Source organism: Poecilia reticulata, linkage group LG22 (assembly GCF_000633615.1).
Source record: "Poecilia reticulata strain Guanapo linkage group LG22, Guppy_female_1.0+MT, whole genome shotgun sequence".
Lineage (NCBI taxonomy): Eukaryota > Metazoa > Chordata > Actinopteri > Cyprinodontiformes > Poeciliidae > Poecilia > Poecilia reticulata.
Genome location: NC_024352.1, coordinates 18,512,116 through 18,529,502, shown reverse-complemented (window position 1 = coordinate 18,529,502; position 17,387 = coordinate 18,512,116). Strand labels below are relative to the sequence as shown.

Here is a 17,387-nt window from a genome sequence, read left to right as displayed (position 1 = left end):
TATATATATTCATTTCATTTGCTTTGAAGCAAATACACACTTTGGTTACACCTACTGTATCTTGCAAAAGTATAGCACATTATTTTAATGCAGAAGTGATATAATAATAGTTGTTTTTTTTATCTGTGGTATGTACCACAGTTGTGCTCTCCACAAGTCTGCCATTATTGGAAGATGGTGCAGAAGAAAACTGTTTTTGAATGGAAACCCACAAGTAGTACTATCTGCTATATTTGACAATGGATTTATAATTGAGACCACAAACATGTGGAAGAACATGTTTTATTTGGTGTACATACAAAATGCTGTATGAGGCAGAAAACTGTCAGCAGATAACTTTGAATACACCATCCCCACTGTGACCCAATGTTGGGAGAATCACAGTGTAATAAGGATTTTTACACCAGGAAATCTGAAAAGCAACAGCTACTACAACTACTTCATAACTTTACACTACTAAATGTTGTTTGTTACATAAAAACCCAGCAAAATACATTGATGTTTTTGGTTGTGATGTGGCAAGACATGGAAAAAACAAAATGGTCTTAATACATTTTGAAGGTACTGGAACTACATGGAATTTTTTTGTTTTATGCATTCAAATATATATATTTTTCCTGCATAAAGCAAATGTTTTGACCACATAAAATCTGTCCATTAATGAAAACCTAGTTCCAAAGTTGGAGCTAAGCTAACAACAGTAAGCCACTGAAGTACCTCTCAGATTCAGCTCAACTTACTAGTTTTCAAGGTCAGGTACTACAAATAGAGAAATGCTTTGTTGACTTAATGTTGATTTAAATTCCACCATTTCTGGGTCGGCAAAGAAGCGTTAGAGAAATCCAAAAGATGTTTGTCAAAGCGTCTCGTCGCTCCCAGTCTTCCCTGGAACAGTTGGATCTGCATGGGGAGCTGTTGAGGAACTGAGCAGCCCTCTTGGCCTGGAGACTGTGGGACTTCTCATTGTGTTGTTTCCACTCTGCCTATTTATGGTGCATTCCTAATTTTTGTTTCACACACATATCCACACGCCTTTCCTTCCCCACTCTCTTGGGTTATTTCACAGAGCGCTCAGGCACTTCTTGATGAGGGGCAAAAACACGACTGCTATGAAAAGCCCCCGACTTCTTAGGGCTTTCTTTTCTAAACTGGCCCTTTCTTCTCCACCTGAAAGGTTCCTTCAGATTCCAGTTTAAGGCATTGTGAATACTAATTTCTCCTATTAAAAAGCCCTCATATCCCTGCCATGCTCTCATTTGAATGACAGACTCAGGGGAGATCTCTTAATTCCTTTATAGTGGGATTCAAGACCCTTCACTTCAAAAAGTATAAATCATACTCCCAAATGAATGAGGGAGAGAGTGGGAGGGGATTGACGAGAGGGGCTTCTGATGTGTTTCGTTGGACGGCACAAGCTGAATCCGTCTCCCCGAGGTGTTCAAATCCACTCTCCAGTGATACGGCTGCCTTGTGCTTAGGTCAGTCAAGTTCATCCCAAACAATTACATACAAACAGAAATGTCTCTTAGTGGGTTAGGGTTAGGGTTAGGGGTTTGGGTTAGGGTTTTGATTGGTACTCTTCGTTTTACTTGAAAATGTAATGATACCTCTTGCACTTTTCACATTTTTTTTCACAATACAACAGAAACGTTTGATGTATTTTAATGGTACTGTTTGCTACTCAAAGTAGTGAGTCATTTAAAAAATTTTGCAAATAAAAAACATTTCAGAACGTAATTAGTCAAGAGGGTTATGGTAACTCTAGAGGAGTTGTGGAGATCGAAAGCTGACAATCTAGTCGTGCACTACATATTTCTGATTTCCATTGTTGGTAGAAGTCCTCAAGAAGTCCTCTGAAATGATTTAGTAGAGGAAACAGACATATGGAAGAGAAGACAATTTGTGCAGAACAATAGCCTAACAATGCGCCATCTCCTACATGATACATGGAAGTGACATCATTCTGTAGGCATGCATTTCTGGATGGATGGAGCTACTTACAGGGCAAATGTGGAATTAAACACTTTGAGACTTGAGACTGGTGCTATATTGGTTTTTGATGTGGGCTGTTTGGAAATTGCCCAGGGTGGCATTAAAAAGGGGAGGGGACCCCCAGAAACTAGAAAAATAATATATATATATCATCTGTTAGTTGTGCTCTGAAAAAGATTGCAACTACATTCCTGTGCTGAGTCCTAGGAAATTAGGTTACTATTGAATTTTTTTTTTTAATCTCTTTTCCCAACTCTGACAACCCTAATAACTACTGCAGGTAAGATACTGACCACTTATAGAGACTCCATTGGACCTCAGGAAGTTTTTTTTTTCTCTCATGGTAATTTGTACAACAATCCATTTACCACCAAGGCTCAATTCGGGAATAACCCTGAAACAGCTAGATTGCCTGTGTGATTTTACAGAATGAAACAAGCTTTAAATCATTCTGGTCCATACCATTCCTGGTAGTGGCAGGATCATGCTGTGGGACTGCTTGCTGCCAGAACTACTGTTACACTTCACAAAATCCAGGCAGCTATAAAGGATTCAGACCGCTTCATTTTAGTATCTCTGTTTATGTTTTAGAGTGTTTTCTTCTTATCTTAGAATCTTTGTGTGAGCAGACGCAGTGTTTTGTGGGGTTAGGTTGCATCGGGGCCACTAGCCACTTTAAAATGCATGACTGCCTCCCAGCCGAGCTGCACAGCACTAGCAACTTTTATCTATTGACTTATTTATTTCTAAATGACACTTGCGCTACGAGATAAATCATAGTCTTACACCACTCCCTTCCCAGTTTTCATTTTAATTGTGAGATCACAGTGTCAGCAGTTAGTATATTGGTGTGAGTGGCCTATTGATTATTGATTTGGAGTTATTGATTATACTCCCTGGAGAGCCTAATCCTTTCTGATTCATTTGAATTCCTCTATTAATCTTGAGATCCCGCTCACACCTGAAGCAGCATGTACACTAATGAAAATAGATGGTCGTTTTTCTAACTGCAACTTCTCCCTCTGCTTTTGATTCATCATTTCTAATTGATATATTTGCTTTTGGATGTGTGCGCTAAAATTACAATTGACCCCGTGTCAGTGCTGTTTTACTTAGCACCCTGAGGGTCTTCATTGTGTTTTAAAGTCTCATATGACCTAAAAAATCCATCTTGTGCACATTTTTCTCTGTGTCCTTGTGTCTTTGATAGCATTTAGTTGTTGGCCCCCTTTTTTGCTGCATAGAGCCTCAAAGTCAAGCTTTGCTCCTGCATCACATTTTTAGTAAATTTAGACAGAGACATCTGTCGAGCTTTTGAAAACTGATGAAGTAACAGATGTTAAATAATATTAACACTGCGGTGCTTTTTTTTTTTTTTTTGAACAACTGCTGACAGTTGTAGCTTGCAGTTTCTGCTGAAATAATTGGTAGTATTTTCCCCTGCTTAATGAGCCAGCTGATAGTTTTCTCATGTTTGATTAGGATTGTGCTGAGTGCCTCAGTGGGCTCCGGATGGCCCCGAAGAGGCTCCATCTCCCTGCAGTCTGCAGCAGGAAAGGGCGCTTTCCTCCCTCCAGGCTGCAGGCTGGCTGCATGTCACTGCCTCGATGCAGTGAGGAAGGAGATAGAGGGATGGCCCTCCATACATTAAGGCCAAATGCATCACGGTATTACTTTTAATGCCGCAGGCGTGCCTTGTGAAATAATGCGACGTTTAAATGTGGATCGATTTTGGAATTAAAAAGTTAGTTTGCAAAGATTTACTGTGGGGAGTTCAATGTCTGAGCTCTTTATCAGGGGCGCAAATGGCTGGTTATGTGCTGTCCGACAGAGGTACGATTGAGGGATCGATAGGCGCGTGATTTACTAACTGGAGTACAGGTAATCAATAAGTATAAAAGTAAATGAAATATGCATTACTGGGATTTTATTAGAGAAAGGTAGCAGGGAGAGAATAACGGTCAGGCCATTTATTTTTATATCTATTGATTATACAACATAGGGACTTCGCTCAAAGCATGCCCTGAACAGCTCTCAACACCCAGCGCCTGCACACCCGTCATGTGATTTATGGGTGTTGAGGTCATGGAATGGGTTGCCAGTTAAAACGCTGGCCTGATAGGACCTCGCTGTACAATGTGTCTGAAAGGGACGTGAAGCTTTATGCAGCCTGGTGTCTGAGGGGGATGTCCTACTACCCCTCTGTCTGCATTTCTGCTGTTTTAAGTTGTTGTCTTGAAGATTTATTGAGATATTTACTTCATGTCACACTTTGTTTCTGTTTGTTTAATGTAGTCTGTGAAGAATATTAAAGATATCACATTACTAGATATATTAGCACTTTTTTGACTTACTTAATTGCAAAGTTTATATTATTTTTTAAAAGACTGGTTAAACAATTTTGAAGTTATTTAAAGTTTTCTTTAATCCACACAGACTCCAAATGCATACAAATAGCTAACCAGTTTTACTTAGCTCTACTGCTTCTCACTAAAAGAAGAGATTGTATGTCAGATGCTTCTTTGAGGCATGTGATTAGTGGAGTCACTTGCTAAGGGACATTATAACCAAAATGCTTTGGAATGTATGATTATATTTAACCCTGTATGTAAATATCAGCCACAAGTTACAGGCTGAATTATCATTCCACCTTTGAAAAAAAACTCAAAAAAATGTAAAACTCTATAATAGTATGACTTTAATACATGATGAATGTTGGTCCTGATTATAACGGTATCACCTGAAAACCTAACATAAAATAGATGATAAACTGAAGGATGATAATTTTCCTTTTCTTAAAGTTATGACTTTCAGATACTGTTAATCAAGACATCTTAAAAATATTACAAGAAAGTCTGGCTTTGCAGAAAATGTATAAAAAAAAGATTGTTAAAGCTTTTGAAAAATATTATGTAAAATTAAGGAATATAAAAGACACTATAATTGCACATTTCATCTTAAATATTCATGTTACTTCACTCTTGCGCCTACATTAAAAGTCTCTCCTACCCCCAGATGAAGGAGCAATTCTTGAACTTAAATTCTTCTCTCCAATATTCAGAGCCATTGAGATCAGTGATGAGGCTTTTCTGCTTGCAGTGAACCTAACATGACGCACGTAGCCCAGAGCAGGATCATGTGTTTAACACAAAAATGGCTTTGATTTAGCATCTCTACTCATTTCAGTTATGGAAAAAAAAGCTTAATGAAGAAAAATGTATACATGACAGAAATGCATGGATGACTGCAAACAAAGTGTGTTTCCAAATGTGCAGTGCTGGTTTTTATTGACTTTTGTAAAATGATTTCATGATTTGGTGATGTTTTTGTCTCACTGGCCCTCCAGGCAGATTAATTTCATTCCGGGACTGTTGTGCTCATCTGACGTGCGGAGGAAGAAAGAAACAGAAGCTGTTTTCATCTCAGCATCAGGTAACAGTCTTCACACAGTCACACATCTGCACTAATTTGGAAACCATGTCTTAAAGATGTTGAAAAAGGCAATTGTATTACATATGTTTTTCTGTAGTTTAGCAACTTTGGTTAGACGTTATTTTTAATGCTGGTGTTGCAATGTAACACTGACGTGATTTTCTTTAAATAGACTTTGGTACAAATTACCGGTAAAAGGATTTTTCCTGATTTTAGAATCCCTTTGCAATTACTAGACTTAGTTTCCTATTTAAATTTTATCCGACTGTCTGTCCATTCATCCATCTAAGCAAGCAAGCCCTAATAAATTCATAATAAAGTTCAAATTTTACACTTAAAAAAGACTGACAGTAGTTAAAAATTGGAGTTTGAAAAAATATTGAGCATTTACATGACAAATGTGTAGGGAATTTGTTTTTGCCCTTACTTATTGTTCTACATTATTAAAAGCAAAGCTGGTTTGTCCATCCCAGTCTACGTATTACCACAACTCCACTCTAGTCTCAAGCTTTAAATTTTCTTTTTTGTTCTTCTCAGTATGGTTATTGTCAACACACAACAGAAACACCAAGTCAAAGCAGAATGTTTTTTGTGGAACATGAAAGCAAACATTTTTATGAAACAATCTACTTGAGTGGTATTATAGGCCTGCATCAATAAAAATGGAAGAGCAGTAAGGGGAGATATGAAATGGACATTTGTGACAGCACAATAGCATTTTACAAGCTACTGAAAAATGTCAGATTTGCTTCTTTTTTTACAGAAACTATCCTCTGCTGTCTCTGTTTTTTTATCTTTGCCTAAAGCAGATTATAAACAGTGTTTTAACTTCTTAACTAAGCCATTGTCTCTGGACGTATGTTTGCTTAGTCTTCCTTATGCTGCTTCTTCTCTAATGTTCTCTAATGACTGAGATTAAATTGTTCACAATTGGATTTTATCTAAAGAGCTTTGAATACAAATGCATCACACACATTTTTTAGTAAAACATGTTTTGCACCACACACCCTTTCTTCTCATTTCACAATTATATATTACATTGAATTCTGTAATTAATATCATAATGATATTGAATTTTATGCATCTAATGTGGCAAAACGTGAAAAGGTTTAAACTTTTCATTACTTGCAATCAAATATTGATTATTTGGTAAGGTGGTAAGGAGAGGTTTAGCACAGAGAAGTGATAATTGGCATTACACAGAGTTTACTCTATCTGAGAAGACATTAAGCTGTCTGTGCTGTGTGTTTAGACCAGTGGAGCTGCCTGTTTTCATTAGCCTGATGGCTCTGAACCTTGTGTCTTCACTGGATTGAAATCTGAATTGGTTTGTCCACCATTTCCTCTCCGTTCACCACTCCTGCAGCTGCAGTTTGTCATTTAAATAACAAATGCTGGTGGTTCCCTGATTTACTGAGGGGTGCGGGCCCCTGATGTATATTAATATTGCTGCACAGGGCTCTGTACTGGGGTCCATCATTCATTTGGATAAAAGAGGTGGAATTTAAAAACAGCCAATGCTTTGCTTGGATACAGATTGGATCCATTTATTGCACTGAGTGATGGAATAGCTGGCAGTTCTGTCCTTCACCTTCCCAGTGCTGAACCTCTTCCCATAAAAGTAGAAAAAAACAGATTCACCCCTGACCCCTAAGGACCTCTTGTATTCAACATGCAGAAGCAGGACATCCCTCAGTCTGTTGACAGGTAACCTGTAGTCTACTATAAACAGACTGAAAATGAAATCACTTTGAAAATATCTATTTTTTGTAGAATTCTGCACGTTTTTATTGCGATTTGCACAGAAATTGTGAATTTAAAATTGCTTGAATTTTATATTAAAGTCTGTCTATGTGTAAGGGGATGATAAAGAGGAAGCGCTACTGAACGGCACATCCTCTCCGACCCTGTTCGGACTGCTTTACTGTTTCTTGAGTCTAGTGCCCTCTGCCCACTATGATTTATCATGCATCCCATGTCGTCCAATGTCAGTTTCTGCAGCTGCAACTGCTCTGTATAAATCTTTACTTTGGCAGCCCCCTGCACCATGTCTCTGCTCAGTAATCACAGGACCTCCAGGAGATGCACACTTACTCTGACAAGCTTTCACACTCTCCGCACAGGAATTTTGGTTTGCTGCCACTCTGACATAAATGTGCACAGAGGCAAATCAGATTCTGTGATTTACTGAGTGAAGTCGTTTCCCGGTAGACATCCTGTTTGCATGGAAAGATTGTTGTCTGCATTCAGCAGAAAGAGCGACGTATTGCTCTCAGTGAACACGACAGCTGAGTCTTTGGATTAGCCAGAGGAAGTGGATTGTTGTAGATGTTAGTGGCTGGATCTGGAACTTTGTAATCAGGAGTGAAAATGGTCTGTGGCTGAAGGTATCCTCCGGGACTCCACGGGAAATTACTCAGGCGGTACCCAGCTGTTGCTTTGTCTTCTTTCTTTACCCTTTTAGCACCTTCACGGCACTGCTAAACCTGGTCGTGAAGAAAAAAAAAAAAACAACAAAACACAAGAACTTATCAGGCCAGGTATCTGTTTGGATTAGATGACCACTCCACTTCTCAGCTTTAAATTGGAGACTTTCTACTTTCCTTCCTGCCAATCCAGAAATTCAACTCAGTCCAACAAGTTTTTGAACAAAAGATACTTTTGTTGTTATTTCTCCCCATTTAATAGTTTTAAGGGTATATATTATCGAGACTAAAACCTTTCCCTTTTGATTTCAGGCTTGTAGCTTTCAATAAGTCTATTCAGACACATGTTTAAAATTCAGAAGTACCAGTATGTAAAAACGAAAGAAAAAAAAAAGAAATACAGGCAGTTGTGAACAAAATATAAAGAGATGATGTTAAAGTTTAATTCAGAAATTAAGGATTCACATTGGGAATTTAGCTAGTACTCTTTTCTGATGTAGTTTGGAGATCTAACAAACCGGCTCCTTATGGAAATCATTCTGTGATGAGCTTGCTTTGCCCACAATTTGCCAGTGGAGTAAGAACTCTTCCAACAAAATCTGTTATTTGAAACACTGAAATGTGTTGCTTCCATTCCGCTGAGCCACGGTCACCAGAGGACTTGTGTTTGGGAGCCAGTGACTGGACAAGTCTCACTTGTCTCCAAATAATCTGTCCATTTTTGACATATTTGTGAAAGTTTAACCCTGCTACTGTTATGTAGCTGTGGAAATGTTATTGCAAGAGTATTTTAATAGCAACTCAAGTTTCTCTGCAATTACTTTTCTCACAGTAAGACGAATTTTCATCCTAAAAGATCACTCTTGGTTAAAACTGAAATTAAAATACTTGTCTGTGAAATGTTCTGGGCTTTATTTGGTTCAGACACAGAGAGATAAGTATGCAAATGCAGCTGTTTATCAGTGGTGATAATTTATTAAATTGATTAAATTGACTGAAAATGGTAGGCTGGGATATGTGCTTGCATAGTTTCAAGATTTTACTCGTTTTTGGTCCATAATCTGATTTAGATGTGTGTATAGTGATCGTTCCAGGAAGAAATTATGCTTGTTTATAGTCAAGTTAGTCAACATCAGACTGTTTGCTGTTTTGATGTGTTGGTACAATGTGGGTGCCCAGCAGGTGCAGGCCAGCCCTTAGCCATGGAGAGACCACCTATTCTCCCCCCTCTGCCTTCACGTGTCCCCTTGCCCAAGCGAGACGGCAGCTTGACAGATCACCTTCGCCGGAGGCCCGCTGCGTTCCTGCCCGGCGGTCCGGCCCCCTCTCATTAATGCCCAGGCTGGTGCGAGGGCTGCGTGGCAGCACAAGACAAATAACGCTACCACTCAGCCATCACTTGTGCTGACAGAAATGCAGCCCACCGCACTATTTTGCCCTCTCAAGCTCCACTCCACAACCTGCTCTTGTCCTTCAACCCCCAGCCCCATTTATTCGGTCTCTACCTGCACCTGTCTGCGCTGCTCCACCAAACTTTTATGTGCTGGGGGGGCTTTTGATGTTGCTGCAGGGTGAGTTTAGCACTGAAATTCACGCAGGTTGATGTACAGGCTCCACTTACCAACTGCCTTTGCATACACACAATTTTCTGTTTGTCTTTATGGAGACATATTTGTTTTTAGCAGTCCATTCTGTCAGGTGCTTCTTGACTTGTGTGCAAACCCTCTTGCCGGGAGGTCTGATTTGAACGTCTTATTTTTGCATTTGTAAAAAGATCCTTGTGTGTGTGTGTGTGTGGGGGGGGGTGTGTGTGTTCAAGAGAGGGAGCAGCAGAGAAAAAGAGGGAAAGAGAAACACAAAGGCTAATCATTAAAGAGCCATTCAACCCTGTTCATTTAAGTGTGGGAATCAGCAGGCCCATTACTGTCAATGTGTAATTAGCTGATTAATAAACAGGGGGAGCGGCAGTGCTCCAGGAAGGCCTGTAATGATTGTTTTTAGAGAGCATCTCATAAGAGCTTATTAAGATGGTGAGGTGGTTCCATTCAACTTCCCATTATCACCCACAGTAAATGTATGTACTGTAATTCTTCCTCTGACAGAGAATCGTTGCATTCTAATTTCTTTACTGACCTTGGTGTAAAACTGCTTGATTGCAGGTGTTGCTTTTGCTTCGAAGGCATTACTCAGTTAAAGGAATGCATCACTCAGTTTTCTTTAAAGTTATCATTTAAACACATAAATTCCCTCTTAAATATTATTACATAAAATGCATTGCATTTTTTTCATATGGCTTCATGTTTCTAGATTCGATTCAGCTTTTCTTTTTTCCACAAACCTCGTTTGCGCTGATATTCCTAAATAAAATCCACTCCAGCAATGTTTAATTCTTTCGTCAGATTCTCATTAGATTCAGATCTAAACTTTGACTAGACCATTCTAATCCTTTCTGTGCAACCCCACAGAATGATGCTTTCACCACCGTGTTTCACTGCAGGGCAACATGTGGTGTGTTGGTTGTGGGAGATAATGTTTATTAAGTTTGACTGGAAGTTCAAAACATCCTAATAAAATACTTTGGTGTCTTGTCTTTACATAATATCACAGAAAGAGGTGGTTTTGTAAAATGCTGTTCAAAACTCTTGAGTAATCCCTCTCTTTTCCGTTCAAGGTGCCAGTAATCTTTTCAAAGACATTTGAGGAATATTTCTTTACAGTTTTCTTAAGTTTTCTGTAGACTTTTGTTGGTATTATTTTATTTTCAGTCCTGAATTTTTTCCATCTCTAAGCTGATGATTATTTAGACTAAAAACTCCAATTGTATATGTATGAAAACCTCAGCAGAGAACCACATCAAGTTCTTATGATCTTGATGCACGTTGCTACGTTGAGCCTGTTACAAAGACACATTTTGCTGCATGTACTTTTGAAGAAGAGGCATTTTTATCAAGTTGCTGGTAAAGGTTTATGGTGCTTCTTCTGATTATGATTAATATTGCGGCGATGACTGCAATTCAAGATATTGTGGATATCTATTTTAAAATAATTTTAAATTTCATCATTTTAAAATAAAGTGGGAAAGCTTGTAAAAAATTACTCTAAAACCTTAGATACATATAAATTGCATAAAAACCATTTAATTTGAAGGCGGTTTGTTTTGTTTCTACTGTGACTGCGTTGTCTCGTCCTGACTCTGACCTTCACGTTGGACTTTTGTTGGTATGTGGTTCACCTCGCTCATGCTAATGCACTCAAACTAATGTTCCCTGCCGTTTCTTTGTATCTGTCAAATATGAAAACTCCTGAATTTTGATCAAGCCCTTTGACTATGTTTAACCTGAAGTGTTTAGGTTGGACCTCAGCAGCAGTTAGTCATCATTCCCTCAAGAAATATTAATCAATTATCTTGCCCGCCGGATCAGTTTGGGGAAGAAGTCATCTGGAAAGAGCCACAAACAGATAGAAGGGGAAAGAACTAAAGCACATGCCAGTGAATGCTGTAATGCCTAATCCTTTGAGACAGCCCACAGCCACAATGTCACTTCTAGTTGCCTTGTCCTCTGCTGTGGGGCTGCCTGGAAAATACGTTGTGCGACTGGTGCTACCTTTTTGGGGTGGCGACCTGGAAGGATTTATTTATCAAAACTGAAGTAGAAGCTGCAGGAAAGCAGGTTAGGGAGCGAATTTGTTCCTTTGTTCTTCTGTCTCCGGTGAAAATGCGCTCTGCTGTTTCCAAACCAAAGAGGATCTGTAACGGGGAAGGTGTCAGTGACAGACGAAGTGTGATGATTAGAGTTAAAAACATAAATGCTACAAAACTGGTTAAGCTTAAAAAGCTGGAAAAATTGGCCTTTTAATATCCGTGTCCTCAAGTCGTATGGGGCCAAATTGGATTTGGCTCACATGACCAAAATCTCATTAATATTTAACTTATTAGTAGAGGATTGCTTCAGTTATATTTCCACACATTCAAAGCAGTGATCCATGAGTTCTGAATTTGATTTATTATTTTAATTCAAGTAGCTTCATTGAGCAAAAAAAGGGGGATTTTACAGGCACGTGTGAGAAACTTAGAATATCATCAAATGTTAATTTATTTAACTCATTTTATTGCCATTCAGTACATACGGAGATTTCTAAATTTGAATTTAGAAATAAATAAAAGTTTCCAGAGTTTGAGGAAGAATGAAGTTTCTACAGTCAGTGATTATTTCAGTAGCCACGTCACTTGCTGGTTTTGGTCCAAATGTGTTTTCTGAAGTCCAACAAGCTGATTCATGGAGATGTTGATTTTATTTTACAGCAGAACTTTGCAACTACACACACTGGTATAAAAAATGTAATCAACATATTTTATGTAGCCCATAGACCTATCTTAACCTAAGGAAGCATAATAGGTCATATTTAAGGTATATTTACAACTATATTCATCTATATAAATTACAAATTTCACTTTTTGTCTGGAGTCACTGAAGTGAATACACTTTTCACTAATATACTAATTTATTGATCCAGCTGTATTTGAACCATTTTTTTTTTTATTTTTTTCCCCCATGTTTCAAAATTTGAAATGTTCTTTGTCTTTCTTTATAGCTATCAACCCATTTCATAAAGATCAGCAGAGAAAGGAGGCAAAAGGAGGTGCCTGCAGTAACACACCAAACCCTGGAGCAGTAGGACCAAGTACACCTCAGTCTCCTACTTCTGCTCAGCCTGAGAGTTCGTCTTTACTCCAGGGCAACCACGAGGACACTTGAAAGAGGCTTGACAGACGCATCTAATTCCTAAAGCGATTGTGCCTGAGAACGAAATAGCTAGAACCCCCTTCTACTCCACAAACTTTACAACAAAGAAAGAAAAATACAAAAGCACATCATTAGTCTTCAAATCAGCATGTTCCTGCTCGATCCAGCCCTTCCAGGTAGTATATTAAGCATGACAAATGTTAATGCAATCAAGCCTTGTTAAGCGCTCCGCCATCTCCTTAAGCAAGAAGGCAGCTTCAAGTGGCTCCTCGTTCGACTCAAGACTTTACTGCTCTTCCTGTTTCCACACTGAGTCTCCAGGCCACCCGCCACTGCATAATCCATTAATTATGTCCACTCCCGTAGCACAGCACTTGTCAGCAGGAACCTCGGAAAGTATGGTCAGTTGAGGCTCGTTGACCAGGGGGCGACTGCTCCACTTTAAGGCAACCAACAATGGCTGTAAAGCAGCTAGCTCCGAGGGAGATGAACATCACAATGTTTAGCTGCCACATGCTGTTGCGGGGTTAAGAGAGGCGACCACCGCTGGCGAGCCACACAAAGTACAGGCCTCCTATTAGCATGGATTTGAAAAGCTACAGTTGCTACAAAGGTGCTCATTAGCACAACACAGAGGGAGCGTAGTCATGGTCCTCAGAGGGCCGCCTCTGTTCTCTTCAGGTTGCCTTCTATATTCAAATTTCCCCAAACAGATTTAAAGTTCAAGGCTGGCTGTAAATCTGTCTGAAAAAGCAGGTTTTTTTCTTTCTTTTTTTTAGCAATGCTGGCTGAGTTGCTTTTGGAGCTGGAGGAGCAACAAGAAACAGGAAAGGAGGGTTATACACAGTATCTTCAAAACTCCTCTGGGTATATAGTTTCCAAGTGGTTTCACCTCTAGGAGATCAATGGCAGCAATCCGAGGAAACAAACAAAATAATCTGAGCACAGCAAATAAATAGGTGTGTAGAAAAATATGTGCATCCCAATAAAATCAATTCAACTTTTAGTGCAGTAGCATTATCTCACTTGAACAATGTATAAAATTCAATCACCTACAATGCGAGTACATTTATTCAATGATGAAACTCATATCAGTATATTTTACAGCCCACATTTTTGTCAGTAGGACAATTTTAGTCTCCTAAAATTTCTCACATGTTTGGATCATACATACAGAAAGATCTTTGAGGATTCCTCGGCCCTCTCCCCATTTGATCCAGAGTCCTGAATTGGTTTTATGTTCCCTTCACTTCAGCTCAATCAACAGGTTTTCTGCAGGTCCAGGCACTGCAGTGGCAAAAGAAGAAGGTTTGTGTGTTCGGTGAATCATTTCTGTGTTGATTTTCCCATATATTTTGGATAATGTTCCAGCTGGAAGACCCATTGATGACCCATTTTTTATTTTTCTGGTAGAGTTCACCAGATTCCAATTTAAAATGTCATCATATTTTAATGAGTTCATGATTCACAGAATTTTAACAAAGCTCCCTGAAAATTTAGAAAAGAAAGAGGCCCACCACATCACAGATCATCCACCATAATTAGAGAAAAATCGAAATATCCTATATTGTCCCTGAATGGGAAAATTCAGGTGTACCAGCAGCCGAAGTGTACAGTTATCTAGAAGCATGCATGCTCGGACATGCATGGTTGAAACACATAAAAACAGAAAAATAAGACTAAGAACCAAGTTTTTAGTTAAATATTGCTTATAACCAGTAAAAACTGCAAGTGTAAGCAGCGTACCCCTGCTAAAAGTCTGATGAAGTTTTTAACCAAAAGTTAATCACATTTTTTAAGACTTTTTTTTTACAGAAATTCACAACATAATCACCAGCTGCATGACATGTCTTTTCAGATATTTTAAAGCCTTTTTAAAGAGAAAAATTGCATTTAATAAAATGAGATTTGCTAATTAATGTGAGTTATATGTCTGCAATAATCTGTGTGAGAAGGATTTATGTGATCATGCTGGGGAGGAATGACATTTATAAATGCTGTGTGGGCACACTATAGTTTAAATGGATGCCTCACATTACTTTGCTAGTTGCTGCCACAGAAATTCGTCAGTGTTCAGGTCTCCGCAAACCCCACAGCCGCTACTGGTTTCCCTCCTTTCACATCAGCATTACACCTGGTAAATAGGAATTGCACAGGTTAATGATTATTGTAAAACAGAAAAAAAGTGGTTAATGATAAAAAAATGTATAAATTTGTTTTTAGAGCAGTCTGCGTCTCAACTGTTTGAGATGTATTTATGTGTGTTTTGAACTGGAAGAGCTTTACAGTTAATGGTCAGTGTTTTTTGGTTTTTTCCATTGTATGAAAAAGGGCCTAATAAAAGTACAAGTAACATTTAGCCCAAAAAAACGTCCCTGGAAGGGAAGTGGAGCGCGATGATGCGAGAAACTTCACACTCATTTACTCATTTATATATTCTGTTGATTGAGGATTAGAAACTTGGAGTAATTGATTATTTTCTTCCGAAATACAATATTTAAATCCAGTCACTCATATTAAATACTACAACTTTGGGTTGCATTTTGTGATCTGAAACATATTTTCAAGAAAGTTTAATTTTCCTCTTGCTGTCAGACCACATTAGTAGATTATCTGATTGCATTCATGTAATTGAATGTAAGCACTGCGAGTTATTGGTTATAAAAAAACTAATTTCATTTAATATAAAGTTAACTACAAAACCAAGCCTGTTGTTTAAGATACAACCAAAGAGTACGACTACGCCCAGCTAATCTAATTTAACTATGGTTCCTGTAGTAGAAACAAAGCTTATTAAAGTATGATTCCTTCTTCATGGTAAAGATTTCTGCAGTGGAAACTCACATTAAGATGCATCGATTCCTGCATGGGTTAGTCAGTAGCTGGGAAATGACACCCAAGCTGCCACAGAATAATTAGCAGTCCCCATAATGACACTTCTCCCAGACCTTATGCCTCAAAATTAATTTACAATGGCTCAGAAATAGGGGAATGGCTTCCGTAGAGCTAGTCAATTGTCCTGTTACAGTTAAGGAATCCGGCAGGCTGGTTGCACTCATATTTCATCCCAGGTAAAGATTACCTGTCAGGCCCATGGGAGATGTATTGATCTGTTTTCCTTTTTCCGGCAGCAATCACCTGACAAAGGCACCTAGGAGGTGAGTGAATGAGTGATGCCTGGTCGGCCTGGTCTAGCCCGGTGGTTTCTGTTGTCCACTGATAGGCTTTGGAGCTTATGAGGAAGAGCAGCAACAATGCTGTCATAAACTCTGCTTGAAACTCATCTGCATTCCCGCAGAGCAGTGCCCTCTGTGACACTGGTCACAGGTCAAAGGGGAATTAGGTTTTTTTTTTTTTTTGCCTCCTTTCTTGTCAGTGGCGTTTGTTCCTACTGTGTAATGTGTACTGATGATGAAAATGTATGCAAAAAGGCCTCTCTGGTTCCTGCTGACAATTGCATGTTGTAAGTCACCTTAGTTCAACTCACTTTGTATTTCAGAAGAGATTCACTAGGTTTGGACAGGCTTCGAATGAGGATGGAGCCATTTTCCCCTGACTTTCTGGTAGTCATCTTTCTCTATGTCATATGGTTTCTTGGCAGCTAATGTATTTATGTAATTGCCTTGATATATAACATGTATGTATTATTGTTGACACCATGCATCTTAACTAATTACAGTGTATAAAATGTGTTGTATAGTATTTATGATGTGATTATTTTACATCTTATAACTGAGGATTTAGGAATGAGGTCATTAAATTTATTAATAGAATTACATGATCGCTCTGGAGATGCATCACCTTTTTATATATATTTTTTTCTAATTTCATTTACAGGGATTTAAGAAAATCTTGGTGGTATCAGGGCTCCGAGGCAGCTATCACATTTGGAAGGTTGTGCGAGTGCCATCTTATCTCTTAAGGCTGTTATCTTTGTGGAGGCATGCCTAATTGCTTTGCAAATGATCTAAAGAGGATTACTAATCCTTCAGAAAACATCTGTGTTGTATTGCTTCATGTAAGAGAGACGTTACAATTCTAAAATTCTACATTAACAAAGATTTTATGCAGTAGCTTCCTTTCTGGTTTTAAAGCTCAAGTAAAACAGATGAATTGGTGAGTTCTTTAATGAACTTTGTATGGCTATAAGAAAAAATTGTTTTAAAGTCGCTCTAGTTAAACTCAAGTCATTTGTGTTTTTGTAATGTCTTGGAAGATCCATGCCCAAAACATTGCTATGCCCCCCCCAACGCCCCTCTATGTTATGTGTGTAAAAGAAAATTACCAATATTTATGCATTTTTAAATTCAATGCTGAATTCATGTGCAATAAATTAGTTTAAATCAGGTGGGCTTGGAATGTTAATGAGAGGACAGAGATTTAGTCAGTTTTGTATTTAACAGCATTAACAGGCAGAATCGCTCAGTCACTTGATCACAATAATAATAAGCGATGTCATAATTTGCTCATACAGAAACGATTACTTTTTTTTTAAGAGAATGATAAGCTACATAGATGTTCAACACAGTGCATTGCAAACTTAACTTGTCCAAATGTTATTACAAACTCCCAGATATTTTATAGGGATTTACTGCAATAGAGCAACACATAGTAGTGCATATGAAGTGAAAGGAGATAAATTCATGCTTTTCAAATTTATACACATATAAGTTTTTTAAGAGTAACATTCCAGTCAATCCTTTGATGAACCATTTTTCTTGCTGCAAATACACACCAGTTTTCAAGGCTTGCCACAAGTTCCCTGTTGGATTTTGGTTTGGGTTTTGACTGG

At 38.4% G+C, this 17,387-nt stretch overlaps 1 protein-coding gene across 2 annotated transcripts in view; it reads left to right on the top strand.

Annotated features, from left to right (window-relative positions):
- LOC103459054 (G patch domain-containing protein 2-like) overlaps positions 1-16,371 on the top strand; it is a 26,901-nt gene extending 10,530 nt beyond the window's left edge. Inside the window, exons 9-10 of one of the 2 annotated variants that reach the window (XM_008400275.2) lie at positions 5,330-5,424; positions 12,444-16,371. In XM_008400275.2, coding sequence (XP_008398497.1) covers positions 5,330-5,424; positions 12,444-12,607 — 259 coding nt within the window. In that variant the 3' untranslated portion in view covers positions 12,608-16,371. The remainder of the gene's footprint in view (positions 1-5,329; positions 5,425-12,443) is intronic. The other variant, XM_008400276.2, reaches the window with a different exon arrangement.
- The last annotated feature ends 1,016 nt before the right edge of the window (positions 16,372-17,387 follow it).